This window comes from Lathyrus oleraceus, chromosome 3 (genome assembly GCF_024323335.1).
Source record: "Lathyrus oleraceus cultivar Zhongwan6 chromosome 3, CAAS_Psat_ZW6_1.0, whole genome shotgun sequence".
NCBI lineage: Eukaryota > Viridiplantae > Streptophyta > Magnoliopsida > Fabales > Fabaceae > Lathyrus > Lathyrus oleraceus.
In genome coordinates, this window is record NC_066581.1 from 385,806,098 (window position 1) to 385,833,602 (window position 27,505).

A 27,505-nucleotide genomic window follows, 5' to 3' on the forward strand; every position below is an offset into this window, starting at 1 on the left:
TATCTGGGAAGGCCAAGTCGTCACTGTGTGCGGAGAGGAGGATATCTTTGTCAGCCACTTGTCCTCTTTCAAATATGTTGAGATGGATGGTGAGATCTGGGAGACGCCTAGTCAGGCATTTGAAACTATTAAGATAGAGAATGCTCTTTTTACCAAGGAGGAGGAGAAACCGTCCATTTCTTCATACAAGCAGGCCGCTGAGGTGGTGAAGAGTGGAAAGGCTCCTGGTTGGGGCAGAATGATGGGTGTCTCCGCAAAGAAAGACTGATTTGGAGTGGGGTACCAGCCTGGCAGAGGCTCATCTGGGCAAGGCAGAGGACGTCGTACGTCGGTCACCTTTACAAGTGCCGGAATGCTGAATCCGGATCACATTTGCATGATGAGTGATGAGGCTGATAGCGACTGTGATATGGACCGGTGGATAAAGCCGTGCTCGCCAGGGATGGGAATCCAGAACTGGAAGGCTGAAAAGATCATCCGGGTCACTCTGCTGGAAGAGTAATATTTTTCCTGTTTTTGATTTTATATGCATGAAAACCATACGTGTTGCCCGACACATAATGGTTCATTGTAAGGGCCACCTCATGTTTAAATTTGCAAATTTGCATCATTAATAAAGGATGTTTTTCAGTTAAAAGCGGTGTTCCCTGTTTTTCATTTATTTTTGCAGTTTAAAAATAAAAACAAATAAAAATGGCAATGTTTTCATTTTTTCTTTTTATTTGTCACACCGGTTCTAAAGCAATGCATGAATCAACATTCATGCAGATGCGATTCTTCTCCGGATCTCATTGATAACAATCCTGTTACACCCTTGTATGACTTCGACAATCCAATCTATCTCGCTGAAGAAGAAGACGAAGAAGATTGTGAACCGCCAGGGGAATTAGCCAAGTTGTTGAAACAAGAGGAGAAGGTGATTCAGCCGCATGAAGAGCCGATTGAGGTTGTAAATCTGGGTACCGACGAGGTTAAGAAAGAGGTGAAAATCGGGGCTGCTTTGGAGGAAAGTGTCAAGAGCAGATTGGTAGTGTTGTTGAAAGAGTATGTCGACATCTTTGCCTGGTCTTATCAAGATATGCCAGGGTTGGATACCGATATCGTTGTGCACAAGCTACCGTTGAGAACAGATTGTCCTCCAGTGAAGCAGAAGTTGCGCAGAACTCGACCTGATATGGCGATGAAGATTAAAGAGGAAGTGCAGAAGCAGTGGGATGCTGGATTCCTTGCTGTCACTAATTATCCGCCATGGGTCGCGAACATCGTGCCAGTCCCGAAGAAAGATGGGAAAGTGAGAATGTGTGTGGACTATCGAGATCTGAATAGAGCTAGTCCGAAAGATGATTTTCCGCTACCTCACATTGATGTGTTGGTAGATAATACGGCTCAATTCTCGGTGTTTTCCTTCATGGATGGCTTTTCTGGCTATAATCAAATCAAAATGTCGCCAGATGATATGGAGAAAACAACGTTCATTACACCGTGGGGCACTTTTTGTTACAAGGTGATGCCATTCGGTCTCAAGAACGCCGGTGCTACTTATCAGAGGGCCATGGTGACTTTGTTTCATGATATGATTCATCATGAAATCGAATGCTATGTTGATGACATGATAGCAAAGTCCCAGACAGAAGAGGGACATTTGGTAGATCTGGCCAAGTTGTTCGACCGGCTGAGACAGTTCAGATTGAGGTTGAATCCGAACAAGTGCACGTTCGGAGTGCGGTCCGGTAAATTGCTGGGGTTCATTGTGAGTGAGAAAGGAATAGAGGTTGATCCTGCAAAAGTAAAAGCAATAAGAGAAATGCCTGAACCGAGAACGGAGAAGGAGGTTCGTGGTTTCTTAGGTAGATTGAACTACATTTCACGGTTCATATCTCATCTAACAGCCACGTGTGAACCGATTTTCAAGTTGTTGAGAAAAGATCAAACGGTCAGGTGGAATAATGATTGCCAAGTGGCATTTGAAAAAATAAAAGAGTATTTGCAGGAGCCTCCGATTCTGATGCCTCCTGTGGAGGGAAGACCGTTAATTCTGTACCTGACAGTCCTCGAGGGGTCTATGGGGTGTGTATTGGGGCAGCATGACGAGTCTGGTCGAAAAGAGCATGCCATATACTACCTTAGCAAAAAGTTTACCGACTGTGAAACAAGATATTCACTGCTCGAGAAAACTTGCTGTGCTTTGGTCTGGGCTGCTCGCCGACTAAGGCAGTATATGCTGGTTCATACCACTTTATTGATTTCCAAGATGGATCCAATCAAGTACATTTTTGAGAAGCCAGCATTGACCGGACGGGTTGCGAGGTGGCAAATGATTTTGACAGAATATGATATACAGTATACCTCTCAGAAAGCGATCAAGGGGAGTGTATTGTCTGATTACCTCGCTCAGCAACCCATTGATGATTATCAACCAATGAAGTTTGAATTCCCTGATGAGGACATCATGTTTCTCAAATCGAAAGATTGTGAGGAACCAATCCCGGAGGAGGGGCCTGACCCTGAATCCGAATGGATTCTGATGTTTGATGGGGCCGTTAACGTGAATGGAAGCGGTGTTGGTGCTGTTTTGGTTACGCCGAAAGGATCTCACATTCCTTTTGCTGCCCGGCTAACATTTGAGTGTACCAACAACGTGGCTGAATATGAAGCTTGTATATTGGGGATTGAAGAGGCGATTGATTTGAGAATCAAGAACCTTGTCATATATGGAGATTCAGCTCTGGTTGTAAATCAGGTTAACGGGAAATGGTATACGCATCAATCTCATTTAGTGCCGTATCGGGATTATACGAGGAGATTGTTGACGTTTTTCACCAAAGTGAAGTTGCATCATGTGCCCAGAGAGGAGAATCCTTTGGCAGATGCTTTGGCTACTCTTGCCGCCTTGATTAAGGTGCAGTGGTGGAATCAGTTCCCCATTATGGAAGTGGGTCGTCTGGATAGACCGGCTTATGTGTTTGCTGTTGATACAGCATCTGATGATGAGAAGCCGTGGTATTTTGATATCAAACGCTATCTTGAGACGCAAGAGTATCCTGAGGGAGCATCGAAAAAGGACCGAAAGACTCTGCGGAGGTTGGCCATGGTGTTTTACCTGAATAAAGATGGGGTTTTGTATAAGAGGAATTTTGATTGGGTCTTGCTCCATTGTGTTGATGATAGAGAAGCAAGCCAATTGATGAAAGAGGTTCATGAAGGCTCGTTCGGTACCCATGCCAGTGGGAATGCTATGGTAAAGAAGCTGTTGAGGGCAGGTTATTATTGGATGACAATGGAGGCCCAATGTTTCAATTTCGTGCGGAAGTGTCATAAATGCCAGATTTATGCTGACAAGGTGCACGTGCCTCCAAATCCGTTGAGCTTAATGTCGTCTCCATGGCCGTTTGCTATGTGGGGCATTGATATGATCGGAAAGATTGAGCCTACTGCTTCGAATGGACACAGATTCATATTAGTGGCTATTGATTACTTCACCAAGTGGGTAGAAGCAGCCTCTTATACGAATGTGACGAAGCAGGTCGTTGCTAGGTTTCTCAAGAGAGACATCATTTGTCGATATGGGGTCCCCGAGAGAATCATTACTGATAATGGTTCTAATTTGAACAATAAGATGATGGCAGAGCTGTGCCGGGAATTCAAGATTGAGCATCACAATTCTTCTCCCTATCGTCCGAAGATGAATGGGGCGGTTGAGGCAGCCAATAAGAATATAAAAAAGATTGTGCAGAAAATGGTGGTAACCTACAAAGACTGGCATGAAATGTTGCCGTTTGCGTTGCATGGGTATCGGACGTCGGTGCGCACATCTACTGGGGCAATTCCTTTCTCATTGGTATATGGAATGGAGGTTGTATTACCCGTTGAGGTTCAAATTCCCTCTTTGAGAGTCCTGATGGACATAAAGTTGCAAGAGGCTGAATGGGTAAGGACCCGGTACGAAGAGTTGAGCCTGATAGAGGAAAAGAGGCTAGCGGCCATCTGTCATGGGCAGTTGTACCAGCAGAGGATGAAGCGTGCTTTTGACAAGAAGGTGCGACCTCGGGTATATCACGTAGGTGATATGGTGCTGAAAAGGATCCTTCCTCCTCAGAACGATCGTAGGGGCAAATGGACACCGAATTATGAAGGTCCATTCGTGGTCAAGAAGGTTTTCTCTGGTGGAGCCTTGTTGCTAACGACTATGGATGGCGAGGATTTTCCATCCCCTGTGAATGCGGACACGGTTAAAAAATACTTCGTATGAATTGACCCGCTGGACGAAAAGAATAAAAAAGTCCAGGCAAAAATGGGCATCCAGGCGAACCAAAAACAGAAAGAAAGGTTCGGGCAAAAATTAGGGATAAAAGAAAAAATGTACACCCGGCAAGTCGAAAACCTGAAAAGGCGACTTGGGCAAGAAGGGGTATCCCGGTGGACTGAAAACCCGAGAGGGCGGTCCAGGCAAAAGAGGGATTGAAACGAACAACTGCGTCTAGCATGATCGTTTGTGCTTTGGTTAAAGCATCATGGACAATACCCGGTAGGGATCAGTTGGAATTGTCTTGTTCAGAAGGCAGAAAGCACGGAGAGTCCGAGGACATATGAGGTGTAACCGAGTTGGAACTTGGTGAGATCACGGGTTTCACATTGCCATTAGGATAGATTTTTCCTTTTGTGCGCAATTACCTCTTTTCAGGAATTGCTTCCTTTGTATTGCTCAATTTGAGCCACACTTTTCAAATCAATAAAATGCATATTCAGTCAAATAATTTTGTTTTTGTTTTTCATTACCGCTTTGATTGCAAAAACATCCAATTATTTTTGATAAAGAATCTTGCATTTTAACACATACAGGTTCCTTCCAATGCATGTTTATAAGATCGAAAGCTTGAAATTTTATTCGGAAGGATTGAGTGACCCAAGTGTTGAAATCTTGACACGCCTGGGGCACGGTTTTATCTGACGATCTGTTTTGCAGGTGTTGTTAGATATTTTTTTCACTCACTTGCAGGTTGTGATGTGGAAGCTGTTGATGAAACAAATCCCCATGGAGTCCAATCAGGGACGAATGAATATGAAGGGATGACGGAGAAGACGTTGAGACGTACGACGATCCTTGATGATAATCAAGAAGACTCTTCAAAATCGGAAGATTGGAAAGTCTGTAGAGATTCCCCGCAGGGTCCAATCAGGGATGAGTGAATGGGTAGAGAAGTGGTGAAGAGGCGTTGAGGCGTACGACGACCTTTGGAATTAATCAAGAAGACTCTTCAAAGTCGGAAAATTTGAAAGTCTGTATAAATCCCAGGAGTACGTTTCCGTCGAGCGCGGAGCGATTGGGAATACAAGATGATGGAGCAGAAAAGGTCCAGACGAGTCTGGGAGTTCTCAAAAGTGGAAAGCCGATACGAGATTGGGAGGCGGATACCATGGTTCGACGAGTCGATGGGTGTTCTGTACCAACTTTTCTCATTTCCCCAGCGAGGTCCCCAAGCAGAGCTGAGAGGACCAATTCCCAGCAGATCCAAGGTCTGTGGATTCCCTAGCCGAGTCAGGATGGTTATCCTCGGCAGGTTTAAACGGTGTTTCCTCAGCAGCCAGGCCTGAAGGTTGCTATTCCCCGAGTGGAGCGGGTTTCAATGAAATATATCTCCAGCAGTGTTCATCCTACCAGTGGATTGGATGAGTTTCCGTAGCAGACTGATATCTGCATCCCTAGCTGAGTTGATTCTACCTAGAGATTGCATGGGTTGTCCCCAGCGGAGTGGCATTCGTTTCCCTAGCAGGTTCAGGATGGTTATCCCCAGCAGGTGTCAGATCAATGCTTCCCCAGTCGCCAGGCCTGGAGGTTGCTGTTTCCCAGCAGAGTGTTTGTGAAGCACTTCCCCAGTGAAGTCGTCAGGTATCTGTGAGGGTTTCCCGAAGCAGAGTCGGGATTGATATCCCTAGCAAGTCAAGGACTGTTATATCCCCACAGAGTGTTGGTGGTGGTTATCCCCAGCAGTTTCCCGAACGGATTGGGTGCAAAGGAGGTTCTTCCCCAGCAAGGGTTGCCTTATCCCAGCAGCAGTGTTACTCCCTAGCAGGGTGGAGATCGGAGATTGTCGAGTTCCTCAACAGAGTGTCTCGTGCTCACCAGAAGAGTCCCTTGAGGGGGATACCTTTTATACATTCATCATGTAAAAAATAGCATAGCATGTTGCATAGAAAATAATAAATCGCGTAGCATTTCCATGATTATGGAGCATTACGCAGAAAAAATCAATCATGCATCATATTGCAAGCATAAGCTAGTCTCAAACCGTGGTTACTGTTTGAGAGGTGGTGTTATCCGCAAAGCAAGAGGTCACTCCGAGGAGTTCAGAATCATGATTTAATCAAGGTATTCCCCAGTAGTGCGATACTGGAGTAATCGTTTTCCGTCGAGCAGAGATGGGAAATGTTGTGCGATCAGCGCAATTCAAGCCGTGGTTACCGCTTGGAGTTTTGTTTCGCCGGATGGTGAAGGTGTTACTCTGAGGAGTTTAGCATCGTGATGTCAGATCAGCAATGTTCTCCGGTAGTGCGATACTGGATGAATTTTTCTGTCAGACAGAGATGGAAATGAAATCGAAGGATGTTACGCGATCAGCGCGATTTTCGGGGTTCAAACGGAGAAAAGGAAGTGTTGAGGCATTTTCTGGGGTTCATATGGAGACTGGAGTTGAAGATTTTATCTGGGATGAGGTCCTTAGGATTATCTTCTGTTCATGTGTCGCCTTAGACTCTGGCTGAGGCCAATGGAGGTCGTTATGGGTGTCTTCTGAGGAAGAGATACACATGCTACCTTCCTTTGTGAAGGTATACCCTCTGACATGTCGCCCTCAGAGTGGTGTTTGGTGTTATTTCCGACGTTGCCAGCGGAATTATCACAAGAGATTGGAGATCGGGGTTCAAATGGAGAAAGGAAAATGTTGAGGCATTTTCTGGAGACGGGGTTCAAATGGAGAAAGGGAGATGTTGCGGCATTTTCTGGAGATGGGGTTCACAATGGCGATCGCAAGTTATCGTCAGGCGACTGGGGTTCAAAATCGGAGAATGGGGTTCATTATTTGGCAAACAGGAGAGCGGGGTTCAAAATGCGGTGATTTGAGGATCATTTGCGCAGAGAAAATTTCGGGGTTCAAGAAAAGCATAAAAAGAAAAAGAATAATAATCCCGAGCGGATGAGTGGTGTTCAGGCCATAGTTATCCCTGCGTTACCATTTATTCTGGTATCCAGGTTGATGTTGCTGTTTCGGTGATCAGGCCGACTTTCTCCGTACCAGACGGATTCTTTCAGAAGATTGTGTTCTTCGCCGATTCTGACAGGCGTTGTTAATTATTTTCCATCAGAGTTCAAATTGTTCGTCTGTTCTTGGTATTCAATCACTCTTCATCCTGATCATCTGAAAGCCGAGGTTATTCATATCGACAGGTTCACAGTGGATTGAATAGGGGCAGCTGTAACACCTCAAAATTTGCCCTCCTCTCTTGGGACTAGCATAACATATTGCATATCATTTTAGGACATTAGGCATTGCATGTTGCATATCATGTGGTCACATTGTGCAAGTTATCCTCCTAAGTCTTGATCAGAAGATGGTGAGGTTATATGCAAGCTAGGGTTTCATTGGATTGGATCACTAATCATCTGAGGATGTGAAGGTCCAAATTAGGGTTTTGTGGTTCTCAAGGAGATTGGTCTTTATCTTGATTGAAATGATTCATCATCATCATCATGGTTTGTCATCATCAAGTGTTTGATCAGGATTCCTTGAGATTAGGGTTTTGACCACTGGTCAACCCTAATCATCTGCATTGGGCCAATCAGGGCATAGCAAGGAGATGGGGTCTATGATGGATATGAGGATCATTTCATGATTGTATTGAGCTTAGGGAGGCTAGGGTTTCATCCTTGAACCATTTCATCAGAGAATTGGGGCTCAGATTGATCAGTAAATTGCCAAATTCATCTATCAGTTGAAAAAGTCAATTGTGGTCAACTGTGATTGATTTTATGGATTTGGAGGTGGGAGAGAGTTGGATACACTTCATTCATGTTGGAACAAGTGTTATTTGACATGTCAAAGCTCAAGAATGGAGAAAATTAAGTCAGAACAAAAACTGCCAAAAATAGAAAGTGACTTGTAATGGAAGTTTCCAAAAATGGAAAGTTTTTGACCTCAAAATTACATGTCCAAGGAAGCTTCAAATGAAAATTTGTTCAACATGAAAGTTGTAGATCTTGTTCTCACCTTTCCAAAAAGTCCAAGAACTTGAAATTCCCATGTATGGTTGGCAAGTTATGGTCCATTCAATTTCAAAAAAGACCTATAATCAAAGTGACATAACTTTCACATGGAGTATCCAAATTGGATGATCTTTTTATGAGCAAACTCCATTTGACATGTACTTTCATGGTGCATAATTGAAATTCATCAAAAGTGGTCAATGCAAAAGGTCAATTTTCAAGTGTACAATTAAAGATCCAAGGGCAAAATGGTCCAAATGGAGAAATAATTGGAATTTTGGAATGGGAGTTTTTGCAACACATCACATATGCCAATTAGAAATGGTTTGAATTATCATGAGTGTTCAAAGTGCAATATTTGGCTAGGCCATTTTTGAACTATCACTTAAAGTACAAAATTTGGCATGACATATGGAAAATGAATTGTAAAAGGCCAATCAACATGGGATCAAAGCTAACACATCACAAATGATAATCGGAAGATGTCTGAGCTGTCATACAGCTGTCATGAGGCCTAGGGTGAAATGTCATTTTTGCCCTTTCACTCAAATTGCACATTATGCTAATTACATTTCATTTGGCTAATTGGTGATTAAGAGGATGATTAAGCAAGAGTATAAAGCTTTAATCATAACAGAAATGTTGATCACAATCACAATTCTCAAAGCTTGTAACAAACTTTCCCTCCATTTTCTCCAAATTCATCAAGAATCTTCATCAACACTTTTCACAAAAACTTCATCAATTCTTCATGAAACTTGTTCATTCTTCTTGATTCATCTTCCATAAGCCAAGATCTCCACCTGTTTTGGTGAATTGAAGCAAGAACCATCAAGATTCGCAGCTGTTCATCATAGGTTCAACAATGGCAAATTGAAATTTCTCACACGTGGAGCTGTTTTGGATCAAGCTACGAGTTGCATTCACTTTGCTCAACTTCAATCTCGATCTGTTTTGGACTTTGGCACGAGGAAACACACAATTTCATCACTGCTCCATTCAAGGTACCAAAATTCGAACCTCATTATTCTTTGAATTGAGATGTGCTTTTTGAAGTTCATTCATCATAGATGTGAAGAATTTAATCATGATTTTTGTGAAATTTTTGCACGTGTAGAAAATTAATTGGCTTAGGGATTGATTTAAGGTGTTCATTTTGTACATGTTTTGCCAAATCTCTCATGAAATGATGATTCCTTTAAAGAAATGGATGAAAATTTTTGTGCTTATTCTGGACATGTTGATGGTGATTTCCATGTAGAGTTTGTGAATTTTGGATACTTGGTTGATTAGATATGAATTTTTGGATTAAGGTGTGACAATTTGTGTCACACCAAGCTAGGTCAACTTCATGATTTTATTTAAAATATTTAGGGATGTTGATTTGAGCTGAAATTTTGTGTGAATGATCATTGATATGTCAAGATAACATGTGATTTTTGCTGGAATTTTTGATGTCATTTTCTAATTGATTGATAATTTTCTTCTCTGTATGCTCATTTTGTGAATTTATGTGACACATGTTGGAATTTTGCTTGTGAAATTCTCATATGATACTGGATGAAGATGAAATTTGATATGTTGATTGTAGACACATTGTGGGACATCATGCTTTTGGTCCCATTCATTTCTTAACTGTTGTCACTGTTTTATGAATTATTGAAATGGATGCTTGTGTTGATATCTTGAATTGGCTTGTATAAATGTGTCTGGACTTATTGATTTTCATTGACCTACTTTCTTTTGTCCAATTGAGCTGAAAATTGACATGCCATACATTGAATATGTCCTGTTTAGGTGTGAATTATTTGAGGATTTTTGGAATTGTTTTGGTATGCTTTTGATTGAAGTCATTCTGTTTGGTCATTTGGTTTTGTGTTTGACCTAGTTTGTGTTAAATTGGTCATGAAATGATAATGGAGAATGGTATAAGCATGGGACCAATTGCATTTGCTTTTGAATGGTTTTAATTTGATTTTGGATTGGTTTGGCTTGCTGTTTAGATTTTTTTCTCCCTTTTGGACCCTAGGCTTGGCCTAGTGGTCTAGTTTCTCACATTTGGTGTGGATTTTCAGGATGAAATGCACAATGCTTAAGGAGATTGCTTCAAGGCAATTTGAATTGAGTTTGGATGATGTTTATAAACTAACTTGACTTTGTTTTGTAGGTTGTGATGCTTGAGCTTGGGCTTATAGCTTGCACTTGTGTGCATTAACTTGTGTTGTCTATATAGATTGACTTTTGCTGTTTATTGTTGGTTTGTCTGAGTACTGATGATACTTGATTGATTTCAGGTACATTTAGTCGCTTACAGTTCTTTAAGAACTTGCTTGCTGCTGCTTGGTTTTTAAACCACTTGAGGTAGGACTTCTATTCTTCATGTAGTCTGGAAGACCTGGCCTGTTACTTGGCCAGGCAACTGTCTGAAGTCCTCCTTAAGAGGCGATGTTTGTGGTTGTTTACATTTGTGCCCAAGCAGGTAAAGACCTCTATGAGGCAATTGGTGGAAGCCAAGGGATATGCAATCTATCCCCCACTATTCTGTTGAGTCGTCCCTCTGCTCACACGGCTGTGTGTTGATGCATTGGGGCACAAACCCAAGATCTTGTACTTTGTACAGTTGTGTCAGAGTCTTTGAGCGTAGAAGGGTCCCTCCATTCTGGACCCACGCTCCTTTGTCTGAAGCTCTCCCTGGTCAGGGATAAGAGCTGTGAAGTCTAATCTTCACTCACCTTTCATCTGCTTCACCTTAGCCTCGCAATGGCAAGGTTAAGAGCGAATACTACCCATGTACAGATGACTTGCTGAGGCAGTCAAACCCATTATTTGAGCCCACTTGACTGGTTATAGTGTGTGCTTTGTGAATATTTGTTTGCTCTGTTTGCTTGTATGCTTGTATGCTTGCTTTCTTCCTGGATAGGATTAGCTTGCAGTTGTGCAAGTAGGTAGAAACCTCAACGTAGGGAAATGATGCATGACAACACTAGGCTCGAGTACAGCTCCCTGGTAGTGTGTCTTCCCTTGGTTTCTGGCTAGATTTTCTCCCCCTTTGGGGGGAACTACATCGCCCTGATCCTCGTTCCAGACGAGGTATGTAGGCAGGAGACCGTGCGAGGTCTCTCCGGGCACTTTTTTCCTTTTTGTATGTGTTTGCTTGTTATATTCTTGTGTGTCAGGATATGGACGTAAGCCCAGCGATTGGCTGTCCGTATCCTGATGGTGTTTGTTTGTATTTGTGGTGTGCTTGGAAGCCGGTGTAAGTCCATCAAGTGGCATCTGGGTTCCAGTGTGCGTGTGTTTTGGTTCGGATGCTGATGTAAGCCCAGTGATTGGCATTCAGGCTCCACGTTTGCCTGTTTGGGTGCGTGTGTTGTTTGGCGTGCGTGAGCCGAACTACAGCAGCTCTGATTCTCGTTCCCGACGAGATATGTAGGCATAGGATGCGATGTTCTATCGAGCTCCCTTCCTCTTAACCCCACCTGCGTTCCTTGTGTGTGTGTGTGATGTTTTAGAAACCTTTTCTTTCTTTTAGGACGTGGATCCCGTCGAGTACGACGGACGTGAGGGATGCTAATACCTTCCCCTCGCGTAACCGACTCCCTTACCCTTTCTCTTTGGTCGCGAGACCATGCTTTTTCCAGGTTTCTCTGAGCGTTTCCTTTCCCTATCTTGGGATAAATAACGCGCAGTGGCGGCTCTGTGTTGTGTTTTATTTCAGCCCGCCGGTTGTTTTTTCGCGGATGCGACACTAGGATCGAAACAATCAGGTTGGTTGTGGGTCTAACAAACATGAACAACTGGCAGATGTGTCAGATGAATGTGAAATATGCATTCCTGAATGGCCCCTTAGAAGAAGAAGTTTATGTTGCACAAACAACTAGGCTTGTGAGACATGGCGAAGAAAGAAAGGTGCACAGGTTGCATAAATCCATGTACGGACTTAAACAAGCTCCAATAGCTTGGAACAAGAAAATAGACGACTTTCTAAGGGAGAAGGAATTTGTGAAGTGAAAATCTGAACATGGAGTATATGTAAGAAGAAACAAGAATGAATTGCTTATATTAAGTCTCTATGTTGATGACCTGTTGATAACAGGTAGCGGCAAGAAAGAGATCGAAGACTTCAAAGGTGATCTCAACAAGGAATTCGAAATGTCAGATCTAGGTGACATTTCATATTTCCTTGGAATAGAATTCTACAAGAGTGGTAGAGGTTTGATGATGCATCAGAGAAGGTATGCAGATGAAATACTCAAGAGATTTGAGATGCAAGATTGCAACCCAACTTCGACTCCAGCTGAGCCCAAATTACAATTGTCGAAAGATTCAGATGAAGATGATGTCGACCCAACCCAATATAGAATACTTATTGGGTCATTTCGATACCTTTGTCACACAAGGAATGACTTAGCATACAGTGTAGGTATGGTGAGTAGGTTCAGGAAGAAGTCAAAGGTATCATATTTAGCAGCGACAAAGAGGATACTAAGGTATCTGAAAGGAACTCTCGACTATGGCATTTTGTTTCCTGCAGCCGATAAAGGAAAAGAATGCAAATTAGTGAGATACACTGACTCAAGTTGGTGTAGTGATGCTGAGGTTCGAAAATCCCACTACAACAAACAAGACCTTAGACAGCGCTTTTTTTAGCCTTAGACAGCGCTTTAAAGCGCTGTATAAACCTCCGCTGCTAAAGGTTTAGACAACGCTTTTTTAAATCTTAAAAGCGCTGTCTAAGCCCCCCCCCCCTTAGACAGTGCTTTGGCCAAAAGCGCTTTATAAGACCCTCTTATTTTAAATTTTTTAGGTATACCTTAGACAGCGCTTTTGAAAAGCGCTGTCTAAGCCCCACCCCTTAGACAACGCTTTGGCCAAAAGCGCTTTCTAAGACCCTCCTATTTTAATTTTTTAGGTATACCTTAGACAGCGCTTTTCAAAAAGCGCTGTCTAAGCCCTCCCCCCTTAGACAGCGCTTTTCCCTAAAGCGCTTTCTAATCCCCCCCTTAGACAGCGCTTTTTACAAAAGCGCTGTCTAAGGTATACGAAAATTTTTGAAGCTTTTGTTTTAAACCACATTTTTTCCAGGTTTATAAACCAGAATTTCTACCTGTTTTCAACCAGATTTTGACAGACAATTATCACATTTTATATATGCCATTTTGGCCTTTTTTCTACCAATTTTTGGCTAACAAATATATATATATACCAATTCAAACCAATTTTGCCTTAAATGTATCAAAATATATACAAATTTATGTACACATTTACAAGTCATTACATATACTACAAATGTACACATTAATTACACAAATTTATGAACAAACATTGAGCTCTAACATGAATTGACACCACTCCTCTTTGATTTCGTCCACTTGATCCTTTGTATAAAATGCACACTTGAATTCCTCAAAGTACTACATAATAATATAACATATTTTGAATTAATTCCAACTATTTAATTATATGAGATATGTGTAAATATATAAATAACTCATAAGTTAGAAATACATACATCGGTGGGAATCTTTAATTGGCCCAAAGCAAGAGTATCTCGCATAAACCTCAACATGAAATACCCGCAATCTATTTGATTACGTTGTTGAGGACACTACATATGAAAAAAAAAATATGGATTATAAATCCTAAGTTTTATCAAGTGTCATCACTAATATAATAAAAAATGTGGTAATTAAAAATATACCGCCACTTTAATCCATGTAATGGAGTTGGCGCCCCTCCTTGAGGTTTGGATAACTCGTTGGGCCCGAAAAGCTTGTAGGACGCTAATAAAATAAAAATGAAGCAATTAGAACAATTCACATAAACTAAGAAAATTTTTGAACATTCTCACTTACGTGTCAATTAGGACCTTCATATCCGGGTATGTTGTCCAATCATTTCCTAACGAGTCAAGATAATACACAATTTCTCGGATAGGATTGATTGCGAGCAACAACCAATGTCCACTGTAATGATTAGGCAAATGTTAGATGGTAACTTGGAAAATAATTATAATAGATGAATTTAGAATGAAATGCTAACCCGGTATTAAACGGTATAAAAAACAACTTCTCCGCATCTTTATTGTCCATGAGGATCCGAAGAACGTACTCCGTCACGGTATCCGGTCTATTTAAGATTAAAACTAAGTTGACGGTCGCGGGTGCTAAGAATCCGAATGACACGTCCAAACCATTGGGGCGCATCAATTTGTCATACAAAAACCTAATATAAAAACATCATTAACACCTCTTTTGAAACATAAAGTAAACCGAATTAACATAAAGTAAACATCATTAACATAATTTGTTTAATTAATAAAACAAAGTAGACCGGATTTACCTAATATATGTATTGACAACGTTGACGCCGATTTCTTCATGACTCAAAACTTGCATGAAGTCTTCATTACCAATCATTTGGTCGTAATCAAAGCCGAAAATCCCTACCTCCATATGTAGGGTCCGAACACCTCCGGTCGGTATATCGGTCATCTCTAGAAATGTCCTGAGGCACGACCTATACTTGGTGGTAGTTTTTTTCCTAGCTACGGTCTTCTTAGCACCAGAACTTTTTACCCGTGCGGAGGCGTTGCTAACCTCCTTTTTTTGTTGTGCGGAGGCATTGCTAACCTCATTTTCTTGAAGCTACATGTCATATAAATAGTTAGATCAAATTAAGAATGTAACAACTTCCATGAATATATGTCATATAATTGTATATTACCTCTTTTCTTGAAACCGTGGACTCGGTATGCCGTGGAATCGCATTATCTTTTGATTTGGATTTTGTGGGAGTCTATTTAACATAACCAAGGAAAATATGTAAGTAAAATTTTAAGCATAAATTTTAAACTTTGAATATACACATTAAAGTTAACATAAGTTTTAAGCATACCTCATATCCTACGCATATGAGGTTTGTCGGCCATGCAACAAACGAACCTACTGCTTCGTGCACCGTTGTTGCATCCGAATCATCGCTAGGATATGGTAATGCTGCATTCGGCTCAACTGCAATATCAACTGATACCTTCAAACATCCAGCAGGGAGCTCTCTAGTGTGGAGTAATACTCCGCTAACGTTATGCACTTTTCCCTTGCCAACCATCCGATAGTATGGTGACGACAAATACAGCTGACAATGGGAAATGCCCTAAAACCAATAATAACAAGAAATCGTTAATGTGTATATATGTCAAATACATAATTTAAGCAAATAGTTCAATTTAAGGCAATTATATGTAATTACCTCTGGAATGTTCGGCTGAAAGGTACAGTTGATACTGTTTTTGTCCGAAGCATCTCTGTATACTGTTGAGGCGCTAGCCTCTCTTTCTCTCCTCAATGCATCAAGCTCAGCTTGCATGGCTTCCAATCTTGCATGAAGCTCCCGATTACTAGGAGCCTTTCCTTTTTTAATACTCAGGGAGGTCGGAGTGACTCCAAATCCCTTACCCCTCACCCGACCAGAATACTCAGGGACATCTAATGCCCGACTAAGTATGCCCTTAGTATCATCGGGAGATAAAGACTGAGATAGCTCCTCCTGAAAAATCAGATGAATACCGTATACTTGTCAAATATTTGTGTATAAAAATGTTATTCAATTAATGAAAAAATGTTATACTTACACATTTCTGGTATACGTGTAAAACTTCTTCTTGAGGAACTCCAGATTTGCCCACACGGGCTTCCTTCCACAAAACATGTGCAGGAAGAGATGTTTCTGAACTTTCCTCCTTCTGCAGCTACACATTAAGTCATACAATTTGATCAGATAAAACTAATATATGATGAACAAATTTGTTATCGCAATTTATAAATACTTACCATGGATTGTTCTAAGCGCCCATATCCGACACGTCCTTTTCGGTACGGATATGCGGGACTTGATGCTCTTTCCCGATTTATAGCACTTATTCTTTGAAAAACCGGGTCTTGTCTTTTGGATTTGAAAGCTTCCCATTCTTCAGCCGATATCAAACTTTCATATTTTTTAGGAAGCTCCGCATCCGCAAAATTACCATCCGCATCCTTAAGGAACTTGGATGATAAAAATGTCTGAAACCCTCTTAGAAGCTTTCCGGCCAATTTCATACAAAAACCTCTTCTTTCTTCTTCGATGTTAAAACATTGCTAAGAAAAACATACAGATTGATAGTTAGTATCGGTAATTGAAAAAACATAATTGATACCGTATAATTAAGGGCCAAATGATTGTACCTTTATCTCACTCCAAATTTTTTCTTTGGACTCATTCAGCTCTTTGTTTCTCCAATCATCACATGTAATGGGAATTTCATTCCTTACTAGTGCACCGATAAAACTAGTTAAGGTATGCCCATTAGGTTCTATAAGCTGTCCCTGGTTGTTCCAATAGACATCTAGTATGATGCCTCGAGATCTTCCTTGGACCACCCTTCTCATTACTGTGATGCCTCTTCGAATTTCTTCTTCCGCGGATACTTTTTTACTAACTTCCTCATGTTGGTCATCAGCCATGTCTAACCTGTAATAAACCAAGGAAACCATCAAATATCAAATATAACTTATAATCAAAGCAATTGAAAACAAAAAAATAAAGAAATCATGCATTATCAGATATAACTTATAATCAAAGCAATTGAAAACAAAAATATAATGAAATCATGCATTATCACATATAACTTATAATCAAAACAATTGAAAAAAAAAAAAAGAAACCATGGATAATTTACCTAAGTCACTAACATCTCTTTCTTTTCTTTGTTGGAATATTAATCACTTGTTTCTTAGCAATACGTACGGATGAATTGATCCAAATTCCCTCATTATGATCATTTCTTATATATGACTCATCCGGTATAAGATCCTCAACTTCATCATTTCTATTCAACTCATTCCGTCTAATGCATGACTCATTCTCAACATCAATATCACATTGATCGACACCGCTATCATCAGTCACTTTGTTAGAGAAAAGCACTATAGACCATTTTGTACTCTTCGGGTCATTCACATAGAACACTTGTTTAGCTTGAGATGCTAGAATAAAAGGTTCATCTTTGTACCCCACCCTAGTAAGATCAACTTGCAAAAATCCAGACTTATCCATTTGTATGCCACTACTATTCACCCACTTGCAACCAAAGATGGGAATCTGAAACTTCTCGTAATCAAACACCCAAATGTGCTCAATAACTCCAAAATATGACAAATTTGCATATTTGGGGTTTAAGTCCTTCATACTTGATATATGCATTGCTTCAGCTAGCACGGTGACACCACTATTTTGCATAGTACTCTTATCATCTTGTTCTTTGGTATAAAATGTGTATCCATTAATTGAATATGCGCTATGAGAAAACACATGCAAACTTGGACCATATGCCAAACATCTCAACCTTTCTGTTACCAAAGAAGGATCTGAAGAGCGCTTCAAATAAATATGATCCTTCAACCATTGTATGAAACTTTGATTGTGCTCTATAACTATCCAATTTTCATTTCTGTTCGGATTTAACCTTCGGAGTACATCCTTGTGCATTTCAACATATGGCTCAACCTCATTATTATTGTGCAGAACATACAAATGAACTTGATCCCGTTCATCCCTTGATATTGTCACAATTTTATTCCCAATTAATTTTTTACCTTCCATTTTGTCGAAAATCTGAGCTCTGGGGAGTCCAATCGATTGAACGTTAGACAAATATTCAGTACAAAACTCAAAGCTTCTTCAACAATGTATCGTTCAACAATACAACCCTCTGGTCGACTTCGGGATTTCACGTACCCTTTTAATATTTTCATATACCGTTCAGCAGGGTACATCCATCTCATATAAGCTGGTCCACACAACTGTGTCTCTTTCACAAGATGAACAACTAAATGAACCATTATGTCAAAAAAAGACGGAGGAAAATACATTTCAAGCTCACACAAGGTAATTACAATCTCTTTTTGTAGTGTTGGTAAGATCTCGGGATCGATCACCTTACTACAAATTGACCTAAAGAAAAAACACAATTTAGTTATGGCACTTCTTACTTTTTCTGGAAAAATAGAACGTATACCTATCGGTAGAAAATGTTCCATTATAACATGGCAATCATGTGTCTTCAAATTCTTCAACTTGAGGTCTTTCATAGAAACAAGTCTTCTGATATCAGATGAGTATCCTTCTGGAACCTTAACTTCACTCAGAGACTTACACAATTTTTTTTCTCCTTTCTAGATAAAGTAAAAGCAGCAGGTGGTAGATATGTTCGTCTTCCTTTCTTCACGGGTGCTAATTCAGTTCTCATTCCCATTTTTAATATGTCCTCCCTTGCTTTAAGGCCATCCTTAGACTTGCCTTTTATATTGAGTAATGTACCGATAACACTTTCAAATACGTTTTTTTCAATATGCATAACATCGAGAAAATGTCTCACGTACAAAGACTTCCAATATGGCAATTCAAAAAATATCGACCTTTTCTTCCATCCACCTTTCACAATCTTATGTGCAAAAGGCTTGCCAAACTCAGTACGCACATCTTTCACCTTTTCAAAAACTTGTTCACCTGACAATGCGGGTGGAGCTCTACGATGTTCGGTGTCTCCATTGAATGCTTTTCTCCACCCACGGTAGTGATGTTTAGAATGTAAGAATCTACGATGACCGAGAAACACATTCTTCTGGCAAAGTTCCAATCGAATCGTATCGGTTCCGTCTTCACAAACAGGACACGCACGTTGACCTTTAATGCTATACCCATATAGATTCCCGTATGCTGGAAAATCATTAATTGTGCCAAACAACATCGCCCTCAAATTGAAACTTTCTTTCCTATATCCATCATAAACCTCCACACCGTTCTCCCACAAAACCTTTAAATCTTCGATCAGAGGTGTCAAGTATACGTCTATGTCATTCCCTGGTTGTTTAGGCCCAGAGATTAACATAGATAACCTCATGTACTTACGCTTCATACATAGCCACGGAGGTAGGTTATAAATCATAAGAATCACAGGCCATGTGGTATGTGAGATACTTTGAAGACCATGTGGGTTCATTCCATCAGTAGATAATGCCAATCGAAGGTTTCTTGCTTCTGATCCAAACTCAGGATAATCATTATCAATCTTCGACCACTGTGGTGAATCAGCCGGATGCCGATACTTTCCATCAATAATTCTTTCATCTGCATGCCAAGTAAGATGTCTTGCATCGGTTTCACTACGAAACATGCGCCTAAATCTCGGAATTATCGGAAAATACCATAAGACTTTTGCGGGAGATAATCTTTTCTTATATCGAGACAAACCGCATTTAGGGCACTCAGTTAACATTGCATATTCGTTACGAAACAAAATGCAATCGTTAGGACAAGCATGTATCTTATCATAGCTCATGCCAATAGAGCACAACATTTTTTTTGCCTCATAGGTTCGATTAGGAAGAACATTATCATCCGGTAGCATTTCTCTCATAAGGGCCAACAACTCTGTGAAACTTTTATCCGACCATCCATTGCCCGCCTTTAAGTTGTACAACTTTAATACCGCAGAAAGTCTTGAGAATTTAGTGCAACCTTTGTACAACGGTTTCTCTGCATCGCTTACCATCCTCTCAAACATTTCAGGACAATCATGAAGATCTTCTTCCAGTGCTTCTACAATCTCTTCAACTCGATCACAATCGTATGTTTCCGTGTCTTTGTCGTATGAAGCATAGGTCGTATTACTTTTTCCACTCGATTCAACATTCTCGTTAATTTTCTCACCATGAAATATCCAACACTGATAACTTTGATCAATTCCATGCCTCAGCAAATGCGATTTCAATCCATGTGCGTCAACCTTACCAATATAACAACAACGCAAGCAAGGACAATGCATTCGTCTGGGGTTTTCAGCGTGTTGAACAGCATACTTAACGAATTCCCCAACCCCACTCTCGTACTCTTTGGTCATTCGATCGACACAGATCCATGTTTTATCCATGGTTTTCCCACTTATTAAAGTAAACAATTAATCCAGACGAAAATACATAACTAAGGTAGTATCTTTGAATATCCTAACAATTATAAAGTTCAATTCATTTTAAACTTCAAAAACCTATACATAACCAATGTTAATATAAACTTCAATAACGTATCCGATACGCCAATATACCAACTTTAATTACCTCATCACTTTCATTTTTTATATTACAAGAATCAAACTTTTTCTATTACAATATACCTATAACTATACCTATAACTATATTAGAGTTCGTTCAATCATTTTATGGGAGAAATCTTGTTCCTTTAGAATGAAAGTGAGATGAACAACACTTTCACAGTTAAAAAGAAAAAAAACTACCTATTCAATCTTCAAGTATAATCACTAAGGAAACATGAAGTTTGAACAATATTGAACATCTAAATCCAAGCCTAGTCATGACAGCCCCAACATGCAATGCATTTCAAAATTCATCATGCATACCAAGCAAGTATAAAGAAAATCAAATTGCATACACATATACATACACAATTCAATATACATACATACACAAACTAACAACTCCCAAATCACCAACTATCATTAAACATTGCATTTGTAACACCAGCAACTAACCGATTAGCATAGCATTTTCAACAAACAGTTAACCATAATAAAATTAGAATTAATTCAATTAACATCAACATTCAAAATCAATAAACCAACCATATTCCATAGTAGTTTCAATGAACATTCAAATTGATTTCAAAGCATCATTAACTTTAGCATATCATTGCAACGTCCATCAACACAATAATGATTTCTAACTTCCATACTAACCTCAACTAACATGATCAATGGACTTCTAACTCATGTCACCTCTAATTACTAACAGCTTATTAACTAACATTTTTCATAACACATTTTCCTAACTGTTTTGACTACTAATCTAACTCTCCTAACACAATTAGTTACCTAACAATTTATTAACACAATTGCATACTAGTTTAACAGCTCTAACATCATTTGCTAATAATCATCCAATTCCATAACAATTATAATAATCACTAACAAGTTAGCATACTAACTCAATCACTAAAATGCAATAACAATTCAAACAATCCTAACTCAAGCAATCTATAATTATCACACTAACTGTTACAACAGTCCTAAAACTTCAATTAACATTCACCAAAATCCATTTAACATCCTAACTAGTATTCACCTGTCACCAAACTTTGTAGCTTGTTGTTGTAAATTTTGGGAATATCGGCACGATTGAGATTGTTGAGATGAGGAGTGCGGTGGCGGAAACGGTGGAGGTTCGGAGGTGAGAGGCGAGTGCGGCGGTCGATTATTTGGGTGACGGCGGAGGGACCCTCGAAGGCGGAAAATAGGGTTTTCGGAAGTTGAAGGAAGAGAAAGTAAAGGTGATATGGGGATGTCGTGTTTTGGAGTGTCTGCATGATGTTGTGTGAGTTGAGAAGAAGGTTATGGCTGATGGAGATTGAGGGGAAGAGGAAATGGCGGAAGTTTGTGAGGTGAGTGAAGAAGAGGGAAAACAAAAGAACAGAGAACGAAAATTGAAATGGGGTCTGAAATTTTATTTTAATTAGACCTTAGACAGCGCTTTTGTGGAAAGCGCTTTCTAAGGTATGCCTTAGACAGCGCTTTCCAAAAGCGCTTTCTAAACCCCCCCTTAGACAGCGCTTTTGGTTTTAATTTTTTTTTAATTTAAAGACTTTAGACAGCGCTTTATCAAAAGCGCTGACTAAGGTCTATATTTAAAAGCGCTTTCTAAAAGCGCTGTCTAAGGGGGGGTCTTAGACAGCGCTTTTAGAAAGCGCTGTCTAAGACCCCCCCTTAGACAGCGCTTTCATTATTTTCTTGGAACATTTTCCGTGTTTTATTTTAATTTTAACCTTAGACAGCGCTTTCTTTTAAAAGCGCTGTCTAAGATGCGCTGTTAAAAGTCATTTTTGGCGTAGTGTCCACAGTTGGCTATGTGTTTATGCTAGATGGTGTACCAGTTGCTTGGAGTTCGAGAAAAGAGTCGTTAGTGGCATTATCATCGTGCGAAGAAGAATACATAGTTCTTTCTCTTTGTGCATGACAAGCAACATGGATGGTGAATCTGGTCGAAGAGATAACAGCGAAGAGTCATGGAGCAATTACGATGAGGATCGATAGCATGTCAGCTATAAATCTGGCGAAGAATCCGATAGCACATGGTCTAGGCAAGCACATCATGATGAGGTTCCATTATCTTCGAGAGTAGGTAGCAGATGGGAAGATGAATGTGGAACACTGCAGAACTGAGAATCAGATTGCAGATATCATAACAAAGGGAGTGTATGTCGAAGTGTTCAGAAGACTAAGAGCTATGATGAATGTAGATAGCTTAGACACAATAAATTATGTGGTGTATTGAATTGTAATTCCTTGTGTTAAAGCAGGTTGCTCGACAGAACAAGGAAGTGTCTAACCACCTAGTATATTAAGTTATGTTAGTGTGTCAAAGTGGCGGAGCATGTTTCCTGACACAGGATTTTGACTTATACCTATTTTAGTAGCGTTAGCTATTTTGGACTTTTATAATTTTGGACTTTGGTTTGAGGTCCAAGTTAACCTAAATCTATAAATAGAGGGAGTAACCCTTATTTTTGTAATGAGGTGAATAGAGTACTCATAACACTTGTAATTCACAGTATTTTGCAGTTGCAAAGTGAATAAGAAGTTTTCTACAATTTGTGGGCATAGAGAAACTCTGCAGAATTTAATTTCTCTTCTCCTTCAGCGTTCTTTACAGTCTTTCTTTCTCCATTGTTCTTCTATTTTCATTGCTATTGTGTGGGTAATAACAATCTTGTTCATCAAGATTGATTGAAATTCTCCATAGATTTTGGGGAATTTCCAACAAATATGAATTAAGATTTCACTTATGTATTCCATGGCAATAAATGCGATGTTTATACACACTTAACCCTTTTTTATATATGAATCTCCTATAGATCTTCGCGATGCATTTAATGTGTTTGTTTCATGTTAATGCTCACGTTTTTTTTTCTATTTTCTGCAAACATGCGGTGATTTTTTTATATTAAATAATACTAGAGCTCGTGAATATAAAATATACTATCTCTGGTCCTTTCTTTTACTGACACTTCATATTTTTAAATTCATTGAATAATTAATGTATTTGATTTGTATTATAGATCAAATGTATTATTATTTAATAAATCTCTCTCTCTCTCTCTCTCTCTCTCTCTCTCTCTCTATATATATATATATATATATATATATATATATATATATATATATATATATATATATATATATATATTGAAGAAAGGGATAAACGAATTTATTAATTTTGCAGTTAAAGGTGCAAAAGATATCGACGTAGTATATCCCCTTATAAATGTTGCGGTTTTAGAAAAACAAAGCACATGAGTGACATGTTTGAGAACCTAATGTGGTTATCATTTTCGAAGGGATGTACTATGTAGATTCATCATGGAGAGTCCTAGTAACTAGTACTATCTCTCCTAGTACTACTCCAAATATGGTTGAAGATACTATCATTGTTGAAGATCTTATTCAGAACATGATCAACGATGCATTTTGAGTTGATAGAAATCATGCTAATGAAATAACATCAACATCAAATTTGAAGATTGACCAAGAAGATTATGTGATGACAAGTGCAACTCAGGAAATAAACCAAGCTAAGGAGTACTATGAATTGGCTAGAGAAGGAGAACAACCTTTATATGAATGGTGTAGACAATTTCATGACTATCTTTTTTGGTAAAGTTGTACCATATAAAGTGTTTATGTGGATTGAGGGAGAAGGCAATGATTATGATTTTAGAGTTAACAAAAGATACATTTGAATATGCAAACATTCCAAATTCGTTCTATGAAGCTAAGAAATCAATCACAAAACTTGGTTTGAATTATGTAAAGATACCCACATGTCCAAATGATTGTATGCTTTATTGGGGAGAAGATGAAGAGAGGGAGACTTGCAAAATTTGCAACACTTTAAACTTGAAAACAAATGAAGAGGTATGTTAACAAGAAAAATAAGAAAATTTATTCCAAGGTTCTTTGTTATTTTCCAATCATACCTCGATTACATAGATTATTTTTTTCATCAATGACGACCGAGGATAAGAGATGACATACAACAAATACTAACAATGATGGAATGTTGAGGCATCCTAAAGATTCAAAAGTTTGGAATAAATTTGACTTGACACATAATTGAGAATTTATGATCTTTAAGGTTAATACCCATTTTAGTGCATATAAAGTGGAGATATTATGTATGGATAAATTAGCATTTTTGTCATTGATATCCATTAATTTGCTAATGATTTATGTTTTATGTTTGTCAACTAAGAAATACAACACAAGAGATTTATATTTTATGCATTTGAGGGTGGTTTAATTGAAAGTGTAACTCATTATCCAACAAGTTAGAGCATAATATATTGTGTGGAGTCAAGACTTATTTTGTATCAGAATAATTTTGGTGGCTTCTTCTTGTCCACTTAAAATTATTATGATTTATGAAGTGAATAAAATTATTTAAATTCGGAAATCAAAATTATTGGATGCATAATACTTAAACAAACTCTTACTCAATTTGCTCTTTTGCATGTGCATGGAAAATTACAAGTTGCAATTAAGGACTCTGTGTCTGAAAATGAGGTGTAGCACCTCAAATTTGCACCTATCATTGTACATACATTTTCATATTAGGTCATAGCATATCATGGTCCATTGCATAGCATTGCATTGCCTCTTTTGCCTCAAGTGCAAGCCAATCAAGAAATTAGGTCAAACTGATCAGGAGATCAGTCAACCAAGCAAACAAGCACAATTCTCAAGGAGCCAAAGCCTTAGGGTTGGTCCAACAAGTTCACATGACTTGGAGGTCCATTTGGAGTGTTCATGTCAAGGGTTGAAGGCTCAGAGGTCATCAGTTCATACACAGACAGTCAAAAAACCCTAGAAAGTCAACAATCAGTCAAAGCAGTGGATGGTGACCATTCTTGTGGAGTTTGGGCACCATGATCAATAATCAAGAGTTCATACAACTTGGGACATCATTTGAAGTCAAATTCTCAAGGAATTAGGGTTTGGAAGTCATCAGTCAATGCACAATCAGACAGAAACCCTAAAAGTCAACTGTTGGTCAACTGTCCATTTAATCAGTGATTTGATGATTGGAATTGGTTTGTGAGAGCTCATTCATGACCAAATAGTCCTCATATATCATGTCAAACACCATCATGGAAGAATTTGAAGCCAGATCAAAAATTTCCAGAAATGGAAACTGGACCTGTAACTGAAACTTACCAAAAATGGAAAGTCTTGATCCTCAAACTTACATCATGATACAAGCTTCAAATGAATTTTTGCCCAACATGAAAGTTGAAGATCTTGTTCTCCCATTTCCAAAAAGTCCAAGAACTCTCAATTCCCATGTGTGGTTGGCAAGTTATGATCGAATCGATTTCGGAAAATCTTGAACTTCAAAGGGCCATATCTCTCAAACCATTTGGCCAATTTTGGTGGGGTTTTTTCCTACAAGTCACATTTGATCCCCTCTTTCCAAAAATATAAATTTCATGAGCCAAAACTTCACCAATCAAAATGGCATTTTTTGACCTATCTCATTTAAATGCAAGTTTGACCAATGTTTGACTTTTTGATATAAACATTTTTCTAACATTTGGCCAATTGGAACAGCTCAGAAATATCATTTAAAACATGTTTGCCAAGTCAAATTATGCAGTACATGAGGCCATTACTTAGTTGCTTGAAATTTGAAAAAGTACAAGTTTCACCATGCTACTCCATACTCCCTTGAACCTTGCCATGCTTGGTACTTCTAGCAGCAGATTTTCATGATCATTTGCTGTCAATTGAAGCACAGATAGCAGCCATAACCAGCAAAACAAAGGCCATGCTTACTTGCTTAAATTTTGGAACAAAAGGACACTTTCATCCATACTTCCATGGCCATGCCTTGTACTCACACATAGCAGTTTTTTTGTGCACCATTTTTCTGTCAATTACAGAGCATTACTGGCTGCAACCAACAGACCAGACAGGAAACCTTTTGGCTCTTGGATGCTCAAAAAATCACATCTTGCAAATTCCAAATTTTCTGTCCAAACCACAAGGAAACTGCTAACAGCAGATTTTGATACCTCCTTTTTCTGTCATTTTGAACACAAAACTTGCAGCCACAATCAAACACCCTGCACACAAAGCCTCACTCACCTTGCTTTGCATTCCAAAAACTCTGTCCAAAACATTAAAGGACCAAAGCCTTGCACCGTGTTTTCACTATCCATTCTTCAAAATGAACAAACCACTACTAACTGCATAATACAAGCCAACACACTGAAGAGAAAAATCACTTATCCACCTTGCTTTGGCACTCTTGCAAAATCTGTCACAACATCCAACAGAAAGAAACCATTGAACTTCACTCATTCATTCAAACTGACTTGAGCATTTCTTCAAAAACAGTCAAACTTCCAAAACTCACAATGAACAAAACCATGCTCTTACCTTGCTTTGCATTTTCTGTCCAAACCCTGTCCAAAATACCAAAAGAGCCTAGCCATTGCATTCTGACCATCCTTTCATCAAAATGAAACCAGTTTGGCAGCCACAACACAGCATAAGCACCTTGTTCTAAAAACTGCACTTTGGCCATTCTTCTAAAACCTGTCAAACTCCAAAACCAAAGCCAACATCCAACAGCAGGGCATGGCATTCTTCTGTCAAGACAACACTGCAGACAAACTTCATTCATTTTTCTAAACATCATCCCATCTTGGCATTTCAAAGAGAACCTGTCCAAACTTCATAAGACTTAAGCCTTGCACTATATCTTTTCACCCTCCATTCATCACTTTGAAACCCTACTGGCAGCATCAATTGCACCAACATAACCAACAGGAAAAGCCTACTTCACTCATTCTCCAAAAACTCACTCATTGGCATTTTTCAAACTCAGTCAAGAACTCATGATGAACTAAACCCTGGCCATTGCTTTTCACCATCTGTTCAGCATTTTTGAACCTCAAGTTGCAGCCTACAAAACACATAACAAAAAGAAAACCTTGGTTCTCATTCCCTCAAAACCACACTTTTGCGTTGTTTCCAAAAAATCTATCCAAAGAACTTCTAAAGAACTCAAGGATCCCTTTGTTGTTCTATCATCTGGCCCTCATTTGGAGGTTACTTGCAGCACTATTCACCAACTGGGA

General features: G+C 39.2%; 1 protein-coding gene across 1 annotated transcript; it reads right to left on the reverse strand.

The window, feature by feature from the left end:
- Window positions 1-9,033: 9,033 nt before the first annotated feature.
- LOC127131379 (uncharacterized) lies at window positions 9,034-14,628 on the reverse strand. The gene is made up of 5 exons (XM_051060307.1): window positions 14,600-14,628; window positions 14,300-14,482; window positions 14,113-14,223; window positions 13,991-14,040; window positions 9,034-9,101 (listed from the first exon to the last, which is right to left on the reverse strand). The coding sequence occupies exons 2-5, from the start codon at window positions 14,461-14,463 to the stop codon at window positions 9,034-9,036; spliced, it is 393 nt and encodes a 130-aa protein (XP_050916264.1). The 5' UTR covers window positions 14,464-14,482; window positions 14,600-14,628.
- Window positions 14,629-27,505: the final 12,877 nt, after the last annotated feature.